Source organism: Camelus ferus, chromosome 11 (assembly GCF_009834535.1).
Source record: "Camelus ferus isolate YT-003-E chromosome 11, BCGSAC_Cfer_1.0, whole genome shotgun sequence".
Lineage (NCBI taxonomy): Eukaryota > Metazoa > Chordata > Mammalia > Artiodactyla > Camelidae > Camelus > Camelus ferus.
In genome coordinates, this window is record NC_045706.1 from 23,016,903 (window position 1) to 23,038,021 (window position 21,119).

The 21,119-nt window shown below is 40.7% G+C and overlaps 1 protein-coding gene across 3 annotated transcripts in view; it reads left to right on the forward strand.

Annotated features, from left to right (window-relative positions):
* The window catches only part of STN1 (STN1 subunit of CST complex), a 35,014-nt gene that overhangs the window by 7,038 nt on the left and 6,857 nt on the right, over positions 1 to 21,119 (forward strand). For 2 of the 3 annotated variants that reach the window (XM_032491005.1, XM_014557828.2), the window contains exons 3-9: positions 414 to 509; positions 5,230 to 5,298; positions 9,913 to 10,071; positions 10,803 to 10,926; positions 12,031 to 12,205; positions 17,059 to 17,181; positions 19,611 to 19,683. In XM_032491005.1, coding sequence (XP_032346896.1) covers positions 414 to 509; positions 5,230 to 5,298; positions 9,913 to 10,071; positions 10,803 to 10,926; positions 12,031 to 12,205; positions 17,059 to 17,181; positions 19,611 to 19,683 — 819 coding nt within the window. The remainder of the gene's footprint in view (positions 1 to 413; positions 510 to 5,229; positions 5,299 to 9,912; positions 10,072 to 10,802; positions 10,927 to 12,030; positions 12,206 to 17,058; positions 17,182 to 19,610; positions 19,684 to 21,119) is intronic. The other variant, XM_006182990.3, reaches the window with a different exon arrangement.

Here is a 21,119-nt window from a genome sequence, read left to right on the forward strand (position 1 = left end):
GTTTCCTCGAAAAGCCAAAGAAGCCTTTCTCGTGGTTTCTTCTCTCTTTCCTTTTCCAGTCCCTCCACGGTGTCTCATGACACCGTGGCTGTTTTCAGGCTCCTTGTGAGTTCTGCGAGGAGGTACATTTCATTGTAACAAGTGGAAAGATGATTAACCAGATCTGGTTGGACAATTTTGGCTTTCTCCTTTCTGCACTAGTACAAGCTGCTTTAAAGTCAAGCTTTCCACTTACAACCCTCGAGGAAGACATATGAATTTCTTGGGGCTTGCCGTTTGTCAGGGGCTGATTCTTGAGTCTGGAATCTTAGCAAGCAGCAAGCCGCTGATATTTGACACAGTTAGCATTAACTGAAGCAGTAAACGTCATCATACATTATATGGACTTTGCCTTTTTTTCCTTTTAATTTCAGGTATATTTTTTTACAATGGGCACCCAATAAAACAGGTGGATATCTTGGGAACTGTAATTGGAGTGAGAGAAAGAGATGCTTTCTACAGTTATGGAGGTAAGAACAATTGTGTCTGACTGTGAGTTTACGTGGAAGGACCCCACTTAGCTGGACATTGAATCTGAGGCAATCCCAGCCTTTCAGAGCAGCTGGGGACTCTCACAAACCCCCATGCAGTTGAACTCTGTTGGGAACCATTTGCAGCCACCAACATGAACTAAGTATAAAATGAGGCAACAGGTAGGAATGATACTGATGATTACTGTTAGGTGAAACGCTGGGGAGGTAGGAGGTAGAAGAATTAAAATACAGTGTAGGATCACTGGTTGATCGGGGATGGACACCTGATACCTAGGGCATAGCTATAATAGCAAAGGATGTTTATATTGATACTTTTAAAAATAAAAAGGCCAGATTAACATTAAAGTAGACTCTTTAAGAAGACAGAATGGTATGAAAATTGATCTTTAAGACATATCCAGAACAGTTTTTTTTAAAAAGCCTTTTAATACTCAAAGGGGTAAATATCCATTATCAGAAAATTTCCCTTCCCTTATGATGATGAAAACTAAATAAACAGTTTCTATAGTTTGGATACCAGCCAGTCATTAGAATATGATTTTAGTGTCATGGGTCTTGATTTTTTTCGTTGAGTTTAATGTAAGCATTTTAATACAGTGCCTAAGATTGTCTGTAAGTAAGAGGCCAAGCTAGGTGTTTTGTGGGAAGCTTAACTTTGAATTCCAAACCTTTGCTGTAATTGACATAGTCACTTTTTGTTGTGTTGCCTTGGATTTGTTTTCTTCTACTTGGGGAAAAACAGAAGGCAGTTGAACTAGCTGACCAAGAACATTACATTGGCAGTCAGTGTGTGATTGATCACTTACAGATACAATATCATGGCATTTCTTCAACATATATTCATTTTCCTGAATGTGATTATTTTGTGCTAACAGAGTATCATGTGAGAGGTGAGATTTCTCATGACCTCTGGTTTTTCCTAGCCTGTAGTTTTTGAAACTCTGAGATAGATCATCTTGTCAGGCATTCCCCATACTGGAGCTCTTCTCTACTTTATTTTTGTTTTTTTTTTTTTTGTTTGTTTGTTTTTATTGTTGTTGTTTTGGGGTTTTTTGGTGGGGGGAGGTAATTAGTTTTTTTTTTTTTTCTTTTCTTTTCTTTATTTTATTATTACATTTTTTTATGGAGGTACTGAGGATTGAACCCAGGACCTCATGCATGTTAAGGCTCTACCACTGTGCTATACCCTCCCCTCTTCTCTGCCTTATTTTATCAAAGATATCTTTTTTCTCCAGATAATTCAATAAGCATTCACTAAGTTCTTACAGCATACCCAGCTGCTGGCAAGTGTATTATCTGCAGTACATTACAGTACTTCCTCTCCAAATACCTGTGATGAAATAGTAGTATCTCTCTGTTTACAAAGCACCTTTATATGCATAATTTCATGCTATTCTCCTCCTAATCTTTTGAAATAGGAAAGACAGATATTATTTCCATTTTACAGATGAGAAAACTAAGGCTCAGTTACTTGCTCAAGGTTCCACTGATGGATCCAGTCTATTTATTGACTCCAGTGTGCTTTGTAGTCTCTGTGCAACTCAGTTTGATTTTTCTCTCTCCCATGCCCATCCCCTCCAAAAAAATCATCTTCACTTCATTTTTAATTTTCTGATTTTTAAATTAAAATGAAACTGTTTGAGGACTTTAGTCCTGGCTCTAGAAACAGGCCAGATATAATGCCTCTGACCTAAAGGGGCTTCACTTAACCCCTCTCCCTATTATAAAAAGATAGGGGTACTGGGGGTATAGCTCAGTTGTAGAGTGTGCGCTTGGCATGCACAAGGTTCTGAGTTCAATCCTCAGTGCCTCCATTAAGGGGGAAAAAATAAAATAAAAAATAAATTTAAAAAATTAAAAAAAAAAGATGAAGGCGATATGGCTGACTCTTCCCCAATAAACATTTCTCTTAGAGTGGATGTCGTGAGAGCATGACACATCTGTGGTTTGTGGGGTAATGAAAAGCATCTGAAGGTTGAAGTAATTGAGAGTAGAAACACTTTGGCAACTTTAATTCTTGTAAGTCCTGCTCAACAGAAAGCTACGCTCTCCTTCATGTCCTCAGGCCGGGCTTGGCTCTCAGGCCACTTGCCAGGCGGCCACTCCTGCCGTCCCAGGTCCTGTTCTGCCTGACTCACCACAGGCCTGTGCTGAGGTGCTTCCTGCTCACCCTAACTTATCCAGTGGCTGAAACAAAAGGCCGGCAGCCCCGGCCATGCAGCCCCGCTGGGGAGGATGCTGCACAGCCCTGCAAGGATGCTCTCCTTCCAGGACTTCCCAGCAGCCAGACCTCAGGGCGCCAGGAGAGGGTCTTTCAGGAGAGGTTACAAACCAGGAAGTCAGAGGGTTTGGTGGCACCGCCCTGAGCACACAGAGCACCTGGCAGCAACTCAAGCTCAGACCTAGACTCCTGGGAGGCTACCGTCAAGACCAAGATGACCTCACGTTTTCCAGAACAAATGTTCATGTGCTGATAGTTTTGACTATCTATCATAAATCAAGATTTTAAACTGACCAGAAAAGCAGTGTGCCTAGAAGTGTCATACATTATTTTTTAACTCAAAATGTCCTTACTGATTTTTTTGCTTCTTAAATCATGCTCATTATCCAATAAAATTTAGAGCTAAAGAAAGTTTGAATGAAGTACATAAAACTCATGTGAAACCCTGTAAATCAGACAAAAACAATGTCAGTGTTTAGGTGAACATCCCTCCTAATATTTCTAACATGTTCCTAATACAAAGAAATACAGATTTGCCTCATTTCCTCTTACTATTATGTATAGTTCTTTCTCTTCTTAATATTTCTGAAATTAGGCTTACAGTCACTGTGTACATTGAGTATGGACTTCTTTCTGCATACTCCAAAAGAAACTGCTATTAGCATTTTGAAATCTTAAAATCATTTCTGTCAAAACACATTATTTAATATTTTACATAAATTAGATTATCTATTAGATATGTATGATTATATATACAACTTCTGTTTTACAATGAGATATCTTTTAACAGCAATGAACATAGATCTTCATTATAATTTTTTATTCTCATATGTCATGCCATTGTAATTTATTCAACCAATTCCATATTTTATATAAACTTAGATTATTTCCAACTTCCAATACTATAAGCAATATTATGATAAAGAGCCTTATACAAGATGTAAATATCTGTGTATTTGTTTTGTTTTTCTCCTCAGGATAAATTACTGGAAGTAAATACTAAGTCAAAGGATATATACATTTCAAAATTTGATACACATTTCCAAATTTGTTCTTTAGAAATTTCATGTGAATTTATATTCCCATTAGCAGCATATGAGAATATCAGGATTTTTAATATGTTATTCTAGTAGTTGAGAAATTATTTAAATTTGCTTCTTTTTTTCTGGTAACTAGTGATTTAGCATACTGACCTTTGTCTCTTGGCCATTTTTAAACCGTCCATGAATTGCATAGTCTTTTTCTTTGCCATTTTTTCTCTTGTGGTCTTGGTCTCTTCCTTATTAATCTGTATTAGTTCTTTTTGTATTAAGATACTAACACCATCACTTGGAAGACTGCTATTCAGTATTAGTTTTTAATTGATCAAATGTATCAGACTTTTAAAAATGATGATTTTCAGGTGTACTTAAAGAAGTCTCCTCCCACCAACTGTAAGCCCAGGGTTAAAAGTATTCACTCATATTTTCTTCTTATCTTTTTGTTTACCTATATTATTTTTAATAAAATAAAATCCATCTAGAATTTATTTTAGTTTAAGAAGTCTTATTCTCAGCTTCTGTTTTCAACACAGATTTAAACCAGCAATGAGAAAACTTTGCCTTATGTTTCTTCTATATTACATGTGTTTTTACAACAGTCTAGCTAGTGATATTTTAAAAAATCATTAAGCCCACTGACCCCATGTTCAACAACCTCTGTTCTGAGATTGTCAGAAATTAGGCAAGGAGAAAATGCCTATCGTGCCTGATCAAACATCTCCAAATTTGTCTGCACTTATAAATCCAAGTGCAATGGGAATTCTTTGTTTTTGTTTGTTTGTTTGTTTGTTTGTTTTGCATTAGGGATAAAATAAGCCAGACCAGTATTGTTTGTGTAACCAAGATAAAATTATTTTTATTATGGAAATAAAACTTTGTTTTTCTATAATGTGCTTGGCTTTCCTTACATCCCCTGCAATGGCAAAGACTGGGCAGAAGCTCTTTCAAAGAGAAGCCCAGACCAGAAGACTTGGGATGCTCTGTCGTGGTAAGTCAACGAACTGGCAGAAGAGCACATGGTGACAGATGGCTGTGCTCTGAGTGCCTCTAATCACAGACCAGGTGATAGTCTCTGGTTGTAGGGTGGGAGAACAAGGCTGATTTTATATGTTAGCAGTTTTTGAGATTTTTGCACTTAACTTCCTTAGGACACCCCTTTTAGGAGAAGTTTAGACAAGAATCAGTAGCAATGCCCTTGGGATAGGGTGAGAGAAATGTTGATGACCTTCTGCTGGGCTCATGTATTACACTGACATTGCAGACAAGCAGTTCCCACTGATGTGTGGTGAGAGATTATTTCTAAAGGTGGAAGGAAAATGTAATAAGGGATTTGCCAACCAGGCTGTTGAAAACTGTCATCTGAATGCGGCGGCGGCATGCTAATTCACCAGTCATGTCCACATCTCTGTTCTACTCTCTTACACTTCTCTTGCAGTGGATGATAGCACTGGAGTAATAAACTGCATCTGCTGGAAAAAGTTGAGCAATACCGAGTCCTCGTCAGGTAATTTTATTTGCAATGCTTCTTTACATTTTCAGCTAACCATTAGATTTTATTCAAGGTAGCTCAGCAGAACAGCTTTGGTGCTGAATTTTCACATTTATCCACTGGTGAGTTACATTGGTCAACTCGAAGCACTCTACCCAGAGCTTTGGCTGCTCTGCAAACGGCATTATAGGGAAGCCAGTTGCTTTTCTTGCTCCCCTTTCTTTGGCGCTCACTTCCTCCTAAGTCTACAGGAATGTGCATAGGTTCCTGGAAGTTTCAGCATTCCATTTTTACCGTGACAGTTATTACGCAAGTCAAGATGGTTTAGCCAAATTGCTAATCAGGTGAGAATCCCCTTCCTCTGGGCATATCACTTGACCAAAGCTTTCTTGAAAGCTTTTGCCCTGACATGGTTGCCACTAACTTCTATGCTCCTATGATCCAGATTTTCTGAAATCTCTAGCATTTTCAAACAGATATGCCAGGAATTCTAACATGAATGAGAAGGTGATATAGGATTCCCTTAAAGTTAGCCATTAAATAATATAAACTGAAAAAGAACTTTAAGATTGTATATTGAGCTTATTGACTGTAATTGAAACAGCGTTTGGAATTTCTTGAGTATGTTTTAATAGTCCTTAGGTAGTTTTTTGAGTTATTTGAGTTCATAATATTAAAAAAATATATTGCCTTAGTGGTGAACACTTTTGGTTGTAGCAAAGCTACAGAAACTGGGACCTTTGTTTTATAACATATGCAATATGTTGCTGTATGCCCTGGGGTTATTCAATAAATACTGCCTAGTCTGATATCTAACGTCTAGTATCTGTCTCCTGTTTTACAGGTGAGACTGTGTAACACTTAGAGTGGCTTCTTCTTTCCCTTTTGACATTACCTGTCAGAATCTCAACTTTCTACTTTGCTGGTCAATGGAATGCTCACTTGCTTGATTTTCTGATGTATTTACATTTAGAATTTGGCCATCACTTTCACATAACTTTGATATTTCCATTTCCTAATTTGGGAACGTGTTTATCAATGGCATTACTTTGCTTAAGAAGCTTTGTAGATAAAAAAAAATTGAAGAGAGACAACATGTTTTTATGGAGGTATCTCAGAGGTAAGAAATAAACCTATAAGACAATCAGATATTTGAATTTTCATATCTGTCTAGAGTATTAAAATCATTTGCAGATTTATGGTTGTTGTATTATCACAGTCTTCAATCAGAAAGCAGCGTTTGATTATGCATACTTGTTTTAGACCAAGAGTTACCCAACTTTTTCTGTACGGGGCCAGACAATAATTGTCTTCTGCTTTATGGGCCATGTGGTCTGCATTGCAGCTGTTCAACATTGTCATTGTAACACAGAAGCAGACATAGGCAGTGCATAAACAAATGGGCATGGTTGTGTTCCAATAAAACTTTATTTACAAGAACAGATTGTGGATGGATTTGGACCACGGGCTGTAGTTTACAGACTCCTGTTTTAGATATTGTTTTAATTTTCAAAATCAGCTTTTTTTTTTTTTAAAGAAATGGAAATAACATCATCAGAAATATTATATAACTCAGTAATTTTTTAGATACAATGACTTTCAATACTGAAAGTGAGATTTTGTTTTAAGTATCTGTAAGTTGATGAATAGATGAATGGTCATAGTTGGTAGCCTTAATTGGAAATTGCTTTGGGAATAAAAAATGAGGGTGAGGGTACAAGTAGAAAGCCTGAAAATGCTTCTCATCGTGTTATGAAGTGTTATTTTTAAATTGTTCCCGACTAGCCCATTCTCTCCTGTTAATTTAATCGCCCTTGGTTTTAAAGCTTTCCACTGGAAAGTGGCCAACGTAGACTAATTTTTTTAAACAAAATTTGGTCTGAGTCAAAATCATGTTCCAGTCAGTTAAGGTATAAAAATATAATATTAACTCCTATAAATGTCACTTTGAATGTGCCATTTGGACTTAGCTTAGGAGAAAAGTTAAGAAAGCTTGGTCCTTAGTATTAGAATTTTAAAGAGGATTTATCTTTCAGGGTGGAATAGGCTACTTAAAATGAAATTCTGTCAGGCTCCAACCATCTCATTATATTCATTAAATTACACAGCTTGAGCCCTTCTTTCGGCAATTTGGTTCACCCTTTAAATGAACGCTGCGCCTCTTTTTCTCAGACCAGCCCTCAGTCTGATCATTTCAGCAGTGGAATATGAAGCATTTATCATCATCTATAATGTCTGAATAATGGCAGCGAAATTTATAAGTACGTTTAAAATTCAACCTACACAGAAGAGGACTTAGGAGTAGGAACGCAGATGGAATAACCCTTTAAAAAGCAATACTTAGGTATTTTCTGAAGAAACCCAGTAAGTTGAGTAACATTAACACTGATTGTGTCTAGATTCCTAGCTGTTGGTTACTGCTTGCACAAAGGTCTCCACCCTCCTTAGGTTGCTGTTTCCCTTAGTGTAGTCAACGTGTTAAAAGAAAAGTTAACACCTTGGCACATTACAGAACCACGGTTATCTAAGTTGAGTTAGATTAAAAAGCAGAAAATTTGATCAATATACCATTATTCATTCCATTATAGGACTATATCCTAGTATATGATAAACCAGAAATGATATGACAGCAGGAAATAAGTCAACATTTAGCAAATGTTGTTGATTCGGGTACATAACAGTCTTAAAAAAAGAGGTGGCTGTGATCACAGGCTTGCAGCTTACATAAAATAACCCAAAGACAGAGTTGTATATTGATCACAATAAATGTGGCGGTGTATATGTTAGGCTCTTACAAGTTTAACAGCCTAGCTGCTAAAGCACTGAAAGCTGTCATCGGTGACAAGAGGGATAGACAGAAAGACATTTTTTTCAAACTTTTATTTAACAAAAAGAAATCAAATAAACATAAAAAAGAAAGCCATGGAATGGGAAGGGTGGACGTACTAAGCATAACTGATAAAGCTTCCCTACATTTTTTTCAGAAATCAACATAAAGTGTTCGAAAGAGATAAAGGGTTTATGCATGAAGAAATGCAGAGAGTAGATCGTCTTATAAAACACATAGTCTCTCTGGCAATTTAAAAGCAAAATAAAATGTTATAGAATCATTATGTATTTTTTAAGGTGTTAAAAGTCCCAGTGACTGAAGCCAGTGTGGGAGCTGCAGACCCCCATGTGTTGCTGGTGGCACCTTGTAAAAAGAGAATGGCTTGATTGTTTTTTTCTGGCAAACGTCCTGACGATATGCAATGAACTCTAAACCTGTTTGTATTTTTCTATCCAGTAATCCCCAATGAAAGACCCCCTAAGAAAACAAAATTTTTGTCTAAGGGGCTTGATTATTCGTTTTCACAAGTAGCTGACATTTATCCAATGTTTCCTGTGGATCTGGCATTGTGCTAATAAGCTTACGACGTGAGGGGTAACTAAGACTGTGCACAGCAGCTCCATGTGTGAGGTGGACTATTATTATCCTCATTTCATAACTGAAGAAACAGGCATATTGAGGTTAAGCAGCCTGCCCAAGGTCACACAGCTAATAAGAAGTGACCTGAAATTCAAGCCAGGCCTGTCTGACTCCACCACCCAAGTGTTGACCTCTACGCCCTGTACAGACAGTGCTAGTGATGGAAACCAAAATTTAAAAATTATGAAAAGGAGAAGGATGAAATAATGAGACTAGCTAAACTGGCCTATGAACAGGACAGAATGCTATACTGTTATTTAAAATGCTGAGTTGTATAGAATCTTCTGTGGATACATATGTGTATTTCAAATTATGCTAGACAGAAAAACAACACAAAATTGTTTACACCCATTAGCTAATAACTGTGGAAAACACTGGTGTCCTCACGGGGCCGGCAGCAGAGAGCGCAGGGTGAGCGGGAAGGCTGTGGGCTCAGAGACTGCCCGAGTTCCGACTCCAGCTTTGCTGCTAGCTAGCTGTCTTCCTTTGGGCAAGTTGCTTATCTGTGACTCAGTTTCCTCATCTGTAAAATGAGGCTAAGGATAAAGAAGAGTGGTTGTGAGTGTTAGATGTGCTGACAGGCTGCAAAGTCCTTAGAACAGCAGTACTGTAGTACCCAAACATCTGGGGCTATTCTTATTATTTAACTCGTACATTTTGGAAGTAAATTTAAGTGATGGAAATTATTTAGAATTGAATGTGCATTCGATTCTTTTCACCATGATGTTTCTTAAGTTTATAGTTTTCAGCGATATGAGTGCGTGTGAGAGAGGCGGGTGGTGGATATTAGCCTAGTTACCCAACAAAGATGAGAAGTGAGAGGTTAAGGTGTTGAGCCCCTCGGTGGAAAATCAGGCTCAGGCGAATTTGCCTTCCCCATAAACAACCACAAATGGAGATTCTTGGGCCCCTTTCCCCTTCTGCCAGGCTCTGTGTCCCTGCAAGGACACTTTAAAGGGTTGTTTAGAGCTATTGCTACCATACCCGGCTGAACTCACCCAGAATACAGCTCAGAACCCCGCAGAGCCTTCTGACTGCACAGGCGATGCAGGGATAGGAATAAATGTCTGGTGTTGCTCCTACCCCAAAGTCTCTCTCAAGTATGGTGGAGTGATTGTGTTACGCATTTCTCTCTTTCCTTCTGGCCCCAACAACTACAGCTGCTCCAAGTGCAAGAGAACTGAGCCTAACCTCACAGCTTAAGAAGCTGCAAGAGACCATTGCGCAGAGAGCAAAGATAGAAATTGGGGACATCATCCGGATCAGAGGTCAGATCCGCACGTACAGGGAAGAGCGAGAAGTTCATGCCACTGCTTATTGTAAGCACAAGATATTTCTGCCTAGTTGGTTGTTATCCTGGGTGTGTGTCCTATAAGCTTGTTTAGCTAAAAGTCAAACTTCTAAAAAGTTCAAATAAAAAGATTTAACTCTGTCTATTGGAGGAAGCTATATTTCACAACATGCTTTCTTTAGAAAAGCAGCATTTCTTAATTTTATTTCGAAAAGAGGTAACTATAAATAAGTTGGGAAAGAAAACAAATGGTTTATTGTAAATGGCTGACAAATGTATTTTGGACAATATAAGAGTTTCTAAAATACTTTGAAGTTCTAAGTGTGAATCCATTTAAGGAAGACTGTTCATCGTCTTCAAAATGATGGAGATTTCTTGAACACCACTGAGTCCACTAACTTTGAAAGAAAACAGCTATTTAGAAGCATGACAGGCCTGTGTCTTCTGAGTGATACCCTTTGCACTGCTCTGGCTGATTTTCACTTGGAAATCTCAAGGGCAGCCCGGTTATCCACCATTGTAGCAGACGAGTGAAAACGCTAGTCCCAGTCTCCTCTGGTCATGCCTGTGACGCTTAGGATGTTGCCTCTCTCACAGGATGGCTGGGAACCGTGTAGTGCATCTAGACTGTGACCCCTGGGCAGCCATTGAGGAAGGGGACCCACCAAGTGCCCCACTTACTGCCACTGCACTCAGGATGTGGGAGAGAACTAATCTCAGCGTCATTTCTGTGGCACGTCTTCCCCCGTCACTTACTAGATAAAGTGGATGACCCGGTGTGCAACATTCAGATCGCAAGGATGCTTGAGCTGCCCACTATCTACAGAAAGATTTATGACCAGCCTTTCCGCAGCCCAGCCCTAGAGAAAGAAGAGGCACTGAGGTAAGTTATGGACTATGACTGCTGAACATGTGACCCCAGCAGGAAGGCCAACCAGTGGGATCCCAGATGCTGGTGGGGGAGCCTGGGTTCAGTTCCTGGACCATCCACCCACTCAGTGTGGGGCTCCGGGCAAGTCTGCTTGCCCTCGGGATGCTTGTGTCCCCCTCCGTAAAGTGAAGATGATAATGGTACAAGTGTTCTAAGGTCGTGGTGAGGAAAATATATGTGTAGTTGGAGTCTCTGAAGGAGTGGAGGAGGGAGCAGAGAAAAAAATATTTGAAGAAATCATGGATGAAAATTTCCCAAGTTTGATGAAAACTGTAAATTCACAGATCCAGGAAGCTCAATGAACCCCAAGGCAAGAAACCTGAAGAAAACTGCACCAAGGCACATCATAATCAAAATACTGCAAAAGAAAAAAAAAACAGTCACTCCCTACCAGGGATGATTTTATTCTTTGGAGGGGTGGATAAACAGGAGAAAGGAATGGATGCATATTTGCTATAAATATGCCTCAAAGAACTCTGGGAGGAGACAGAAACAATCATAGTGGCTGTGGTGGGGGCACTGGGAGGAGGATAGGAGACTTTTCACTGTATATATACCCTTTAATTTTTTAACATTTTTATAGATTACATATTTCAAAAAATTATATTTTAAAACCCCCAAGCTAGAGACCTGTAGAAAGTAAAAAATGAAGGTTCTCCAATTTCCCGTCCCCCGCCTTAGTGCGATTCCCCAGAGTTTACCTCTGTAGAGAGATTGATGTGTATCCTGTTAGACTTTTTTCTTCTGTGCAGACACAAGCATGAGTATTCACCCATGTATTCCGTGGGTTGTCATTTGCTTTTTTACAAAAATGGTACCGTCCCTCACATACCATTCTGCAGCTTGACTGTTTTCTAAATCTATCATGACATCAGTTCCCATAGTTCTGCCTCATCCTTCTAAACAGCCACGCAGCGTTCCCTGGTGACTTGCCCCTTATGTCAAAAACACGCATTAATACGGCATTGCATTTGCTAGCGAAGTTTCAGTTTTACCCACATCCAAAAGGAACAAAGGTAATAGTTTTTTGCAGAGTTTGTTAAACCTTTCTCCCAGCAGCAATCCAGGCACCCTGGACCTTGACAGTCTCACATGTCTGCTGAGTGAAAAAGTGAAAGAATTCCTTGTGGAGAACAGAGTGCAAACCTTTTACCAGCAGGAGTTGGAAACGGTGGAGTCCCTGCTGTCCCTTGCTAACCAGCCTGTAATTCATAGCACCCACTCCGGGCAAGTAAGTGCGGCATGCCCACGTGAGAATTCAAGGCCCCTGCCCCAAATCTGCAGTTGAAGGGTGTGGGTGGACATGACTGTGGCATTATGACTCCCAGGCTGTAACGGGGAGGGTATAGGTCAGTGGTAGAGCACGTGCTTAGCATGCACAAGATCTTAGGTTCAATCCCCAGTACCTCCATTAAAAGATTTTTTTTAATTAAAAAAAAGAAAAAGACTCACAGGTTATACCCAGAGTATAGAGATTATGTTGATTCTATTCTGGAAAGGTCACTGCCCACTGAGAATTTTGAAGGAGAATGGACATGGCCTTTTCCCCTGCTTAATCTCATTAAGCTTAATCTTTGGGCAGGAAAAAAAAAGTACTTAGTCCTCAGTACTCACTGAGATGGGTATTTAATCTCAGCAGGAGCCAGATGAGAGGAAATAGATGAGAAGAGCTCATTATCCTTCCAAGATTTTTTATTGATCAGCAAGATGATTCTTGAACTTGAACCGAGGTTTTTAAATGACCCTCTCTCTTCTCCAGAATAAAGTTAACCTATCGTGTTTTAGCAGTTTGATTAAAGACCAAGTTGTATTCAATCTGGTTTATAAGTAAAAATTTCAAGGAACACTCAAGTAACTTTTTATTCGTCTCTGAAAGAGCTGTCCTCATGTTTTCACCCATAGGTTAGAGTTGTTTGGTGTTTACTTATTTGCTTAGAATTAAGAATTATCTGAGACTGGTTTTAGGCTTTCTGTTTCACTGCAATTCTTTGGTTTTTTCGTTGCTGTAACAGGATTCGTGCTTATTTATTTCATTCATTCCGCTGGGGAATGGTCTCTGCCTGAATGTCACCTTCCTGCCCTCCCTGACCTTGGGAGGTTTTGGCTGGCTTTGAGAGCCACTGGCTTCCTCACTGTTATCACCCTGTTTCCACACCTCGTGATATCATTGGTATTTAGTTATTTGCCTGCCCGTTCCTCCACCAGAGTGTAAATCCTGTAAGAGCAGAGGTTTTGTCTGTCTTTTCTTTTCTCTTTAGAACCAGAGCCTAGAACAGAGTTGGCATAAAGTGTGTTCTCCACAATTATTTGTTGATTGAAGAAAAAATTCAAATAGTTCCTAAAATTATGTAGCTTTTAAGTCTCCTTCCCATTCCCTCTCCCACTCCCCTTTCCACCGAGACAAACACCATTAGGAGTCTCAGGAGTCTCCTTCCGTAGATAGTCTGCATGTATAAACTGGAAGTAATTGTATCCTTTTTTAACACAAATGGTATCATATAAAACACTGTATCTACCTAGCTTTTCATTGGACAGCATGTATTCGGTCCTTGCCTAGCCATCCATATAGATTTGCTGCTATATAATAATCTTTTATTACTTGTACCATAATTTATTTAACATCTCTCCATTCCTGGACTGTTTAGATATTTTCCAGTCTTTTGTTATCACCAGCAAGGCTGCCATGAATACCCTTGTGCGAGAACCCAAGTTACTCTTCATGATTCTGGTGGAAGAGATACTGGGTCCCCATCCTAACCTCCTAAGTGTGACCACTGCTTCTCAGTTTCTTTCGCAAACCTAATTATCTCTTCCTGGCACCAGGCTGTGTGCCCAGTGACCCGCGATTTCATACTCGGAGATGAAGGATATGGTTTCAGGAAACACCCAGGAGGAGCGGGTCAGGACTGGCCCCTTTGTTCTGTGCCACCGTTGCTTCTGCACCGTTGTAGCTGTCCAGCTGTCCACTGACATCAAGAGTGACCTCCTTCCCATTTAATCATTTAGAGAAGGCTCAGTGCCAGCTTGGCCTCCCAGGACTTCTGACCACTCTCTTGGCACGTTTAGAAGGAAACTTTGAAGCTGAGCGAAGACCACATTCTTCCTGTGAACCAGCTCTTCTGCGATAATTAAGTAGGGAGTCTTGAGGACTCTTTGAGGACTGAAAGTCCCCTCCATTCAAAACTTTCAGGGGGCCCTTTTGGCCTGATATCTTTTTGAAAATGCTTAGAGCAGAAACTCGTGTCTGCCAGTGCTGTATGTTTAAAAAGAAATGAATATGGCACTATGTCTGTTTCGTCTTTGGAAAGTATTTTTCCATCAATTATGAATTATTCCCTCACATGGCTCTGGTGGGGGAGGTCAGTGCCACTAAATTGAATTCTGTTTAATAGAGCCTGGGAGATCCAGGATATGTTACAATGATGGTGAAACCCTAGACCCCTTGGCACTTTCTCTTGTCATACGGATGAAAGCTTAACAAAAAAAGAAATCATAGTGATAGTGTTATAGCTTCCAGGCTGGGGAGAGTGGGTTTGATTGTTTTCCCTCCTTCTTTTTTTTTCCCATTGTGGCTCTTTTTAGCAAATCCAGAAACATGATAAGCAAACCTTACAAAACCATTGTTTCTTTGACAGCTGGATAAATGCTGTGTTTGTTTGGGAATGAAGACTATATATATATTTCAGAGACCCACCCAGTTCCTGCCCTGCGAGGAGAGGCCCACGAAGGCTCAGCATGGTTGTTCAGACGTTCACTGTTTTTGTTTCTGAGCAGTTTTGGTTTCCTGAATGGGATGGGTCTGTCATTGCTCTTTACAAAAAGACAAGAAAGACACACATCTCAGGCCAGGAAAAGCTACTGGCTGGAGGGACAAAGATTGGAGGCTTCATCCTTGAGCCTGTATCTTTATAATCAGCAGGGAATTTCTTCCCAAGGTCAGCCGAGGCAAATGTTTTTGGAAAGGAAGCTTCACATATTGTTTATATTTACAGAGAACCTTTTCTCCTGGGTCCTCCTTGTTCACAGCTGAAACTGTGCTTTTAATCTCATAGGCTTCACACCCTCTCTTTTCTTTTGCTTGATCTTAGGAGGAACCCAGTTTTTTGTATGGTCTGGGGATAACCAAGAGTCAATTTAAATGACAGGAATAATCATAGAGCGGCATTTCTAGTCAGTTTCCACTGTATTTCTATATTGGTAAGAGATGTAATAAACTTGAGCCTTTGGATCCTTATATTAAATTGACTGAGGAAGACAGATCTCCTTAGAATGATAAAGAGGAGTAGTTATAGAGTTTTACGGGGGAGCCTGCCCTGGGTTGATTGTGCTTCTCCTAGGAGAGCACTCGTGTGTGAAATTAACAGCAGCTTCACCTCTAGCCCCTCTGACGGGCAGCCGAGGATTGCTGGGCGAGGTGTTTATTCTAAACATGCCCAGATAGCTTTTCTGCTCGTGGGAGTCGTCAGCTATTTCTCAGCCTTATTCTCCCTTCAGAGAATGGGTGCTGTCATAACCTGGAACGTTTGTCAACTTTCGGGCCCTAATGGCTGGGTTTTCCAGGCCTGTTCTGTTAGGGGAAAAACGTAGACTATTAATTTAATGAAGAGTATCAGACTCCCCTCCTCAGCCCAGGAGAGCATGTTTGTGAGACATGGCCAGGATCTAGTAGATTCAAGCAAGGGCCATCTGAAGGGCTCTCCTAGAAAGCGAAGTTTTCTTTAGGGATGGGATTGTCACTACTTCAGGTCATTTGGAGGTGGGAGGTTCCCTTTCTTTTCCTATCACTTTGAGGGAATGAATGTCAGCAGCACATCCCAGGCCCCTCTCTCTGTCCCAGCATCTGCAGGTATTTCCCCGAGACGGCCTCCCCAGGGATCTTCCATGTAGTAGGACTTTGCCTTCAGACACTCTTTCAGATGTATTGCCACTGCTTCTTTGGCCCTCTGATCTTTTTCTTTTTCTTTTTCTTTTCTTTTTTTTTTTTTTTTTGAGGAGGGAGGGGAAATAATTAGGTTTATTTATTTTAATGGTGATACTAGGGATTGAACCCAGGACCTCATGCATGCTAGGTAAGCAGTCTACCACTGAGCTATACCCTCCCCCGCCCGGCCCTCCGATCTTTGTACTATCTTTACAGGTTTCTGTCACATTAAAAATGGGTCTGTACCTTAAAGGACAATTTTTAGTCCCTGCTTGCTTTGTTTTAGGAATGAACTGAAAATTCTAATGAAATAATTAGGATACCTCCTCTGTAACGGGGTATTTTTTCCCACCGATTGCACACGTATTTTTCTAGATCACCCTGTGTGCCAGGGAGGAGGTGGCCAAGATGACATACAAATCTCCCAACTCAAGAAGCACACAGTCTGGTTTACCATGGTGGGACATAGCTGCAAACCTGGCTTCCTTGAAATAAGGAATAGAATGACCTGGTAGCCTCTCTAGGCAAACTGGGCTCTTAGAGAAGGGCCGAGATACTGAAACTGGAGACAGCAAGCTGACAGCAGCCGGGGGTCCTTCCAGGCAGTGCTCTTGCTTCCCCCTAGGACCCTGTCCACCTTCAGCCCATGGACCCTCCCCTCTGACAGGTCCTCCTTTAAACTGTCCTCCATTTAAAATAGGGAGTCTATTTAATACTTTCTATATGCTGGAATCCCCAACTTATTTCAATGTGTAGAAAATTCTTTGAAGTCTTTAGGAAGAGGTTGTATATTATAGCCACAATTTTAACGAAAAAAGTGAGCCAATATGTATAGAATTTTTGGTTCTGTATAAAAAAGTAAATCAAAGATCATCACTTTGATTTTTCCATTTCATGTCATTGAATTAAACAAATTGAACAAACAAACAAAAAAACCATAACTGAGGTGTGAAACAGTTATCAAGCTTGATTCTGCCTGAGCAAACTTCCCAGTCCTCCTTAAATACCATCCTGCTAGGCCCCTGCATACCTCAGTCTTTTTGACTCAGCAGATAAAAAGCCTGTTGGGTGAATTCATAACCAGTTGGTCTAGGGAGTTGCCCTCAAGTGCTATAAGATGGGACTTATTTCTTTTCTTCTTTTTTTTTTTTTCCTTCCTACAGGTGGATTTTAAGAATGACACCACTTCCAAGGCAATTCATAGTATATTTAGGAATGCTGTAAAGCTGCTGCAGGAAAAAGGACTCGTTTTCCAGAAAGATGGTGGTTTTGATAACCTATTCTATGTAAGAGACCTGCAACTTAATTTTTTTCCTTCTTAGCTTCAATTCTAAATATATTTATTATTAGGAATACTTATTTACTGTTTTTAAAAATCAATCATGAAGGAGTTACATAAAGTAAGGAGCAAAACTTGGCCCTTATCTTTCCTCAAGGTACCACTTTTAACACCCTTCTGTGTGCGCACACACACACACACATATGCTCCTGTTACCAAAAAAATGAGATCATCCCCCTAAATCAGGATTTCTCAATTTCAACACTGTTGGGGCCAGATGGTCCTTTGTTGTGAGGGGCTGTCCTTTGCATCGTTTGGCAGCATCCTTGCCCTTCACCTGCTAGATGCCAGTTGAGACCCACCACTCTAAATAATGCTCAGCAACTCTTTTGGATACCAAAATAGCACATCACAGGCATCTTTCCATATTAGCCCTTATAAATCTACCTCACTCTTTTTGACACCTGCATGGTATTCCATATTGTGGGAATCTGCCATAATTTTTTAACCTTGTCTCTCTGGTTGATATTATGTTGTTTCCAACTTTTGTTCTTAAAAATTGTGTTGCTATGGCAATTTTTTTGGGCACAACTATTTTTGTGGAGCTATGTAAGTGTTTCCGTAAGATTGAGTCTTAAAAGAGGAGTGGCTGGAGCAAAGGGCATGTACCTTTAAGCCTTTGGTCAACACAATCTGATTGGCTCCCCAGAAGGTGGTACCCATTACAGGTGCTTGCCTGCCTTATGCTTTCAGAGGTAAATGTTCACCTCTCACTGCCTACTTTTCATATTGGAGGAACCAAGCCGATGTTGATATGAATATTGACATATAGATGTGGCTTCAGCTGCGAGTGATTCTCCTGAAGACAGATCAAAACTCAGAGGAATCCCAGAAGTTCCACTAAGTACAGGCATGATTCCTGAGGGGAAGCTTTCCTTCATAGGACATTTTCTTGATGTTGATTTACTCTAGTGATTCCTCATTTTGGAAAGTTTTTAAAAATTAAGGCATGTTTTAAATACTATTTGAACAACTTTTGAAAAGGGTACTCCATTCTGTATAAGGGTGAATGCTGTCCACCGTCCCCCAGGATGGGAAGGCCAGGTGGGAATCGGCTGCCACCTGTGGGGCTGGAGAAGCTCCTGCTGGGCCCCTCACCTTAACACCTCCCACCCCCACCCTACAGTCCCGTTCGCCCAGGGGAGCCCTGGGCCGGCCTCCTGGGTCAGTAGGAAGCAGCTTTTCCTGAGGAACAGCAGGCCATGGGCAGCCGTCCAGGGCCGAGGTGTGGCAGGGCTGGGGCACTTCCTCCTGTGAATCAGTATGAGCTGGAATGGGGTGATCAAGCAGTAATAGCTCTATTTCCTCAACAGAACCATCCCCAGCTCTGACTTCACCCTCAGCCCTGGCCCCCTGAGTTTCTGTTTTCCTGAGGGCATTGCCTCACGAAAATTGTTCTCTTCTCTTTGCCCAGTGCTTTCCAGCTTTCACCAGCTCTCCCATATTGCCTTACTTAATCTTCTCATGTTGGACAGAGGGAAGCAGCACCCAAGTGGATATCACCGTTGTGTTCAATAGTAAATCTAATACCAAAAAAGAGAAAGGAAGGAAGGAAGGAAAAGAGGAAGAAAGGAAGAAAAAGGAGTATGCAGACAAAGACCCGTGTCAGGAATGTGTGTTGGATGGACTTGGAATGAGCAGATTTAAGGAAGGTGGTACAGATGAGGACTCCTCTTGACTCACAATCTGCTCGTTCGAAGTTCATCTGACACACATTCCTGACACAGGTGTTTGCATACTTCTTTGTTTCTTCCTTCCTTCCTTCCTCCCTCTTTTTTCCTTCCTTTCTTGTTTTTTGATACTAGATTCGCTATTGAACACGATGGTGAAACCCATTTGGTTGCTGCTTCGCTCTTACCTGAGCTGATTGGGAAAGGAACTAGGTTATGTTTGCCTTTGACAACAAGAAAGTGTTTCAGTTTATAGGCCAGATTTACTCTCTTGCTAGCCTTTTCTTACAGTTTCATTTCTTTTGTTTTTTTCTGGTTGGGAGAAGGAATGTGAAACACAAAACAGGAAAGAAGAAACACAAGAGGAAAGAGTCCTGGGGTTTGATTATGTGAATGTGTTATGAATATTTAAGAAGAAAGTTGCTCCTCAGAAGCAAGGGATTCCAGCTTTTCTTTCCATCATGGCCCCAGTGAACCACCTCCCGAGGGGATATGCCTGTGGGTCAGCCATAGAGCAGTGAGCTGTTTAGGGACAGAACTGGTTTGACAATAGGCCAAGTATTGAAAACCACATTCATTGTTGGTGTAGGGATGATGATTGTTATGACATTTAGAAACTATCCTAAATACTAGTTTGGGAGTCTGGATGACACAACCTCTGTGTTACTTGAGAACATTTTCTTACTGTACTATTTTTCCTATTTAGGTAACCAGAGAAGACAAAGGATTACACAGGAAGATCCACCAGATCATTCAAGAAGACTGCCAGAAACCAAATCGTAAGTGGAGTCATGTACATGTGTCCCAGTGCCCAGGAAGGGGATGTTCCCTCCCAGAGAGCACTGGACAGAGAGTCAGGAGACCCGGAGCTTTCCCCAGTAGTGACTTGGAAGCATGACTGGTCAAGACAGGTGCCCTCTCTGAGCCTCAGGACCCTCCTCTCTAAAGTGAGTGTTAGCCTGGCACAGCTGTTCTGACTTGGGCCACACGTAAGATTCAACCTTGGAGCTTTTTTGAACATGCAGTGCTTGGGTCCCACCCCTAAGGATTCTGATTCAGTCGGGGCTGGGATGGGGCTAGCAGGTGAGCTCCTCCAGTGATTCTGTTACAGTGAGGCAAGCCGCTAGGCTAGGACTTTTGGACATCCTTCTGGTTTCATGTTCTGTCTGATTGTGTTATTTCTTGTTCCCCTCTTCTGGCTTGTCTCTGAACCCAAACCTGACATTTTCCTCCCTTCTAACATCAAGGACTTCAGTGTTGAGAGGAATGGTTCCAGACATTACAATTTATGAACAATGTAATTCAGTCACCTTGAAACCTGATAATTTGCAAAAGAAATGGTTTAGAAAATAGTTGAGGGGATGAGTGGGTACAGCTCAGTGGTAGAGTGTGTGCTTAGCATGCATGAGGTCCTGGGTTCAAGCCCCAGTATCTCCATTTAAAAAAAAGTAAAAAGAAAATTTAAAAAAAGTTGGTTTTAGTGGAGTTAGGTCAACCCCTAGTGGTTAGAAACTTGAACTGTACACAGTCTGACAACAGATATTAGCATTTTCACACTAGTTAGAAAGAGAAGAAGTCATTAGTCCATCATTAAATCCTGTGTAAACTGATTGCTCTTAAAGGTGACTTTTCAAAGTCTACCTTTTGCAAACATATGCTAATAACAAATGTTGGCATATGTCAACAAATGATGCTAGAAGAAAAGTAGAAAGGCTTGTTAATGAGCACAGGCCTCCTCATCCTGCTTTCTTTCTCTCCGGAGAGGTCCACCTCCAGTCCTTTAAGCCCATATGTCCCTGGGGCCTGGACCTATTCCAGGCTGAGTCAGCGGGTCGAGCTGGACCAGATCTCCAGCCCTGGTGTTTATGGTATGCAGCCCTATTTAGCCTTTAAGGACCAATGAGGTCACTTCCCAGAGTGGTGTGACAACAGCTCTTAAAATAAACTGAAAGCAATCTATTATTTTAATGCCGGGTTTCTGACTATTGTTCACTTCATTCAGAACAAAAAGGACAAGCATTGTTTAGTTGAGGGAAAAATTATCTAACCACAATTTAAGGAGCTTTTTAGAGAATTGAAATGAGGGATTCCTCAACCAAAAAGGGATGAGAGGAGAGGCTGGTCCCCATATGACATTCGTGTACTCATGCTAGTCCCAGGCCATCTGGCCAGATTGTTATTTTGATCTGTATTAGGAATGGGGTGGATTGAAATA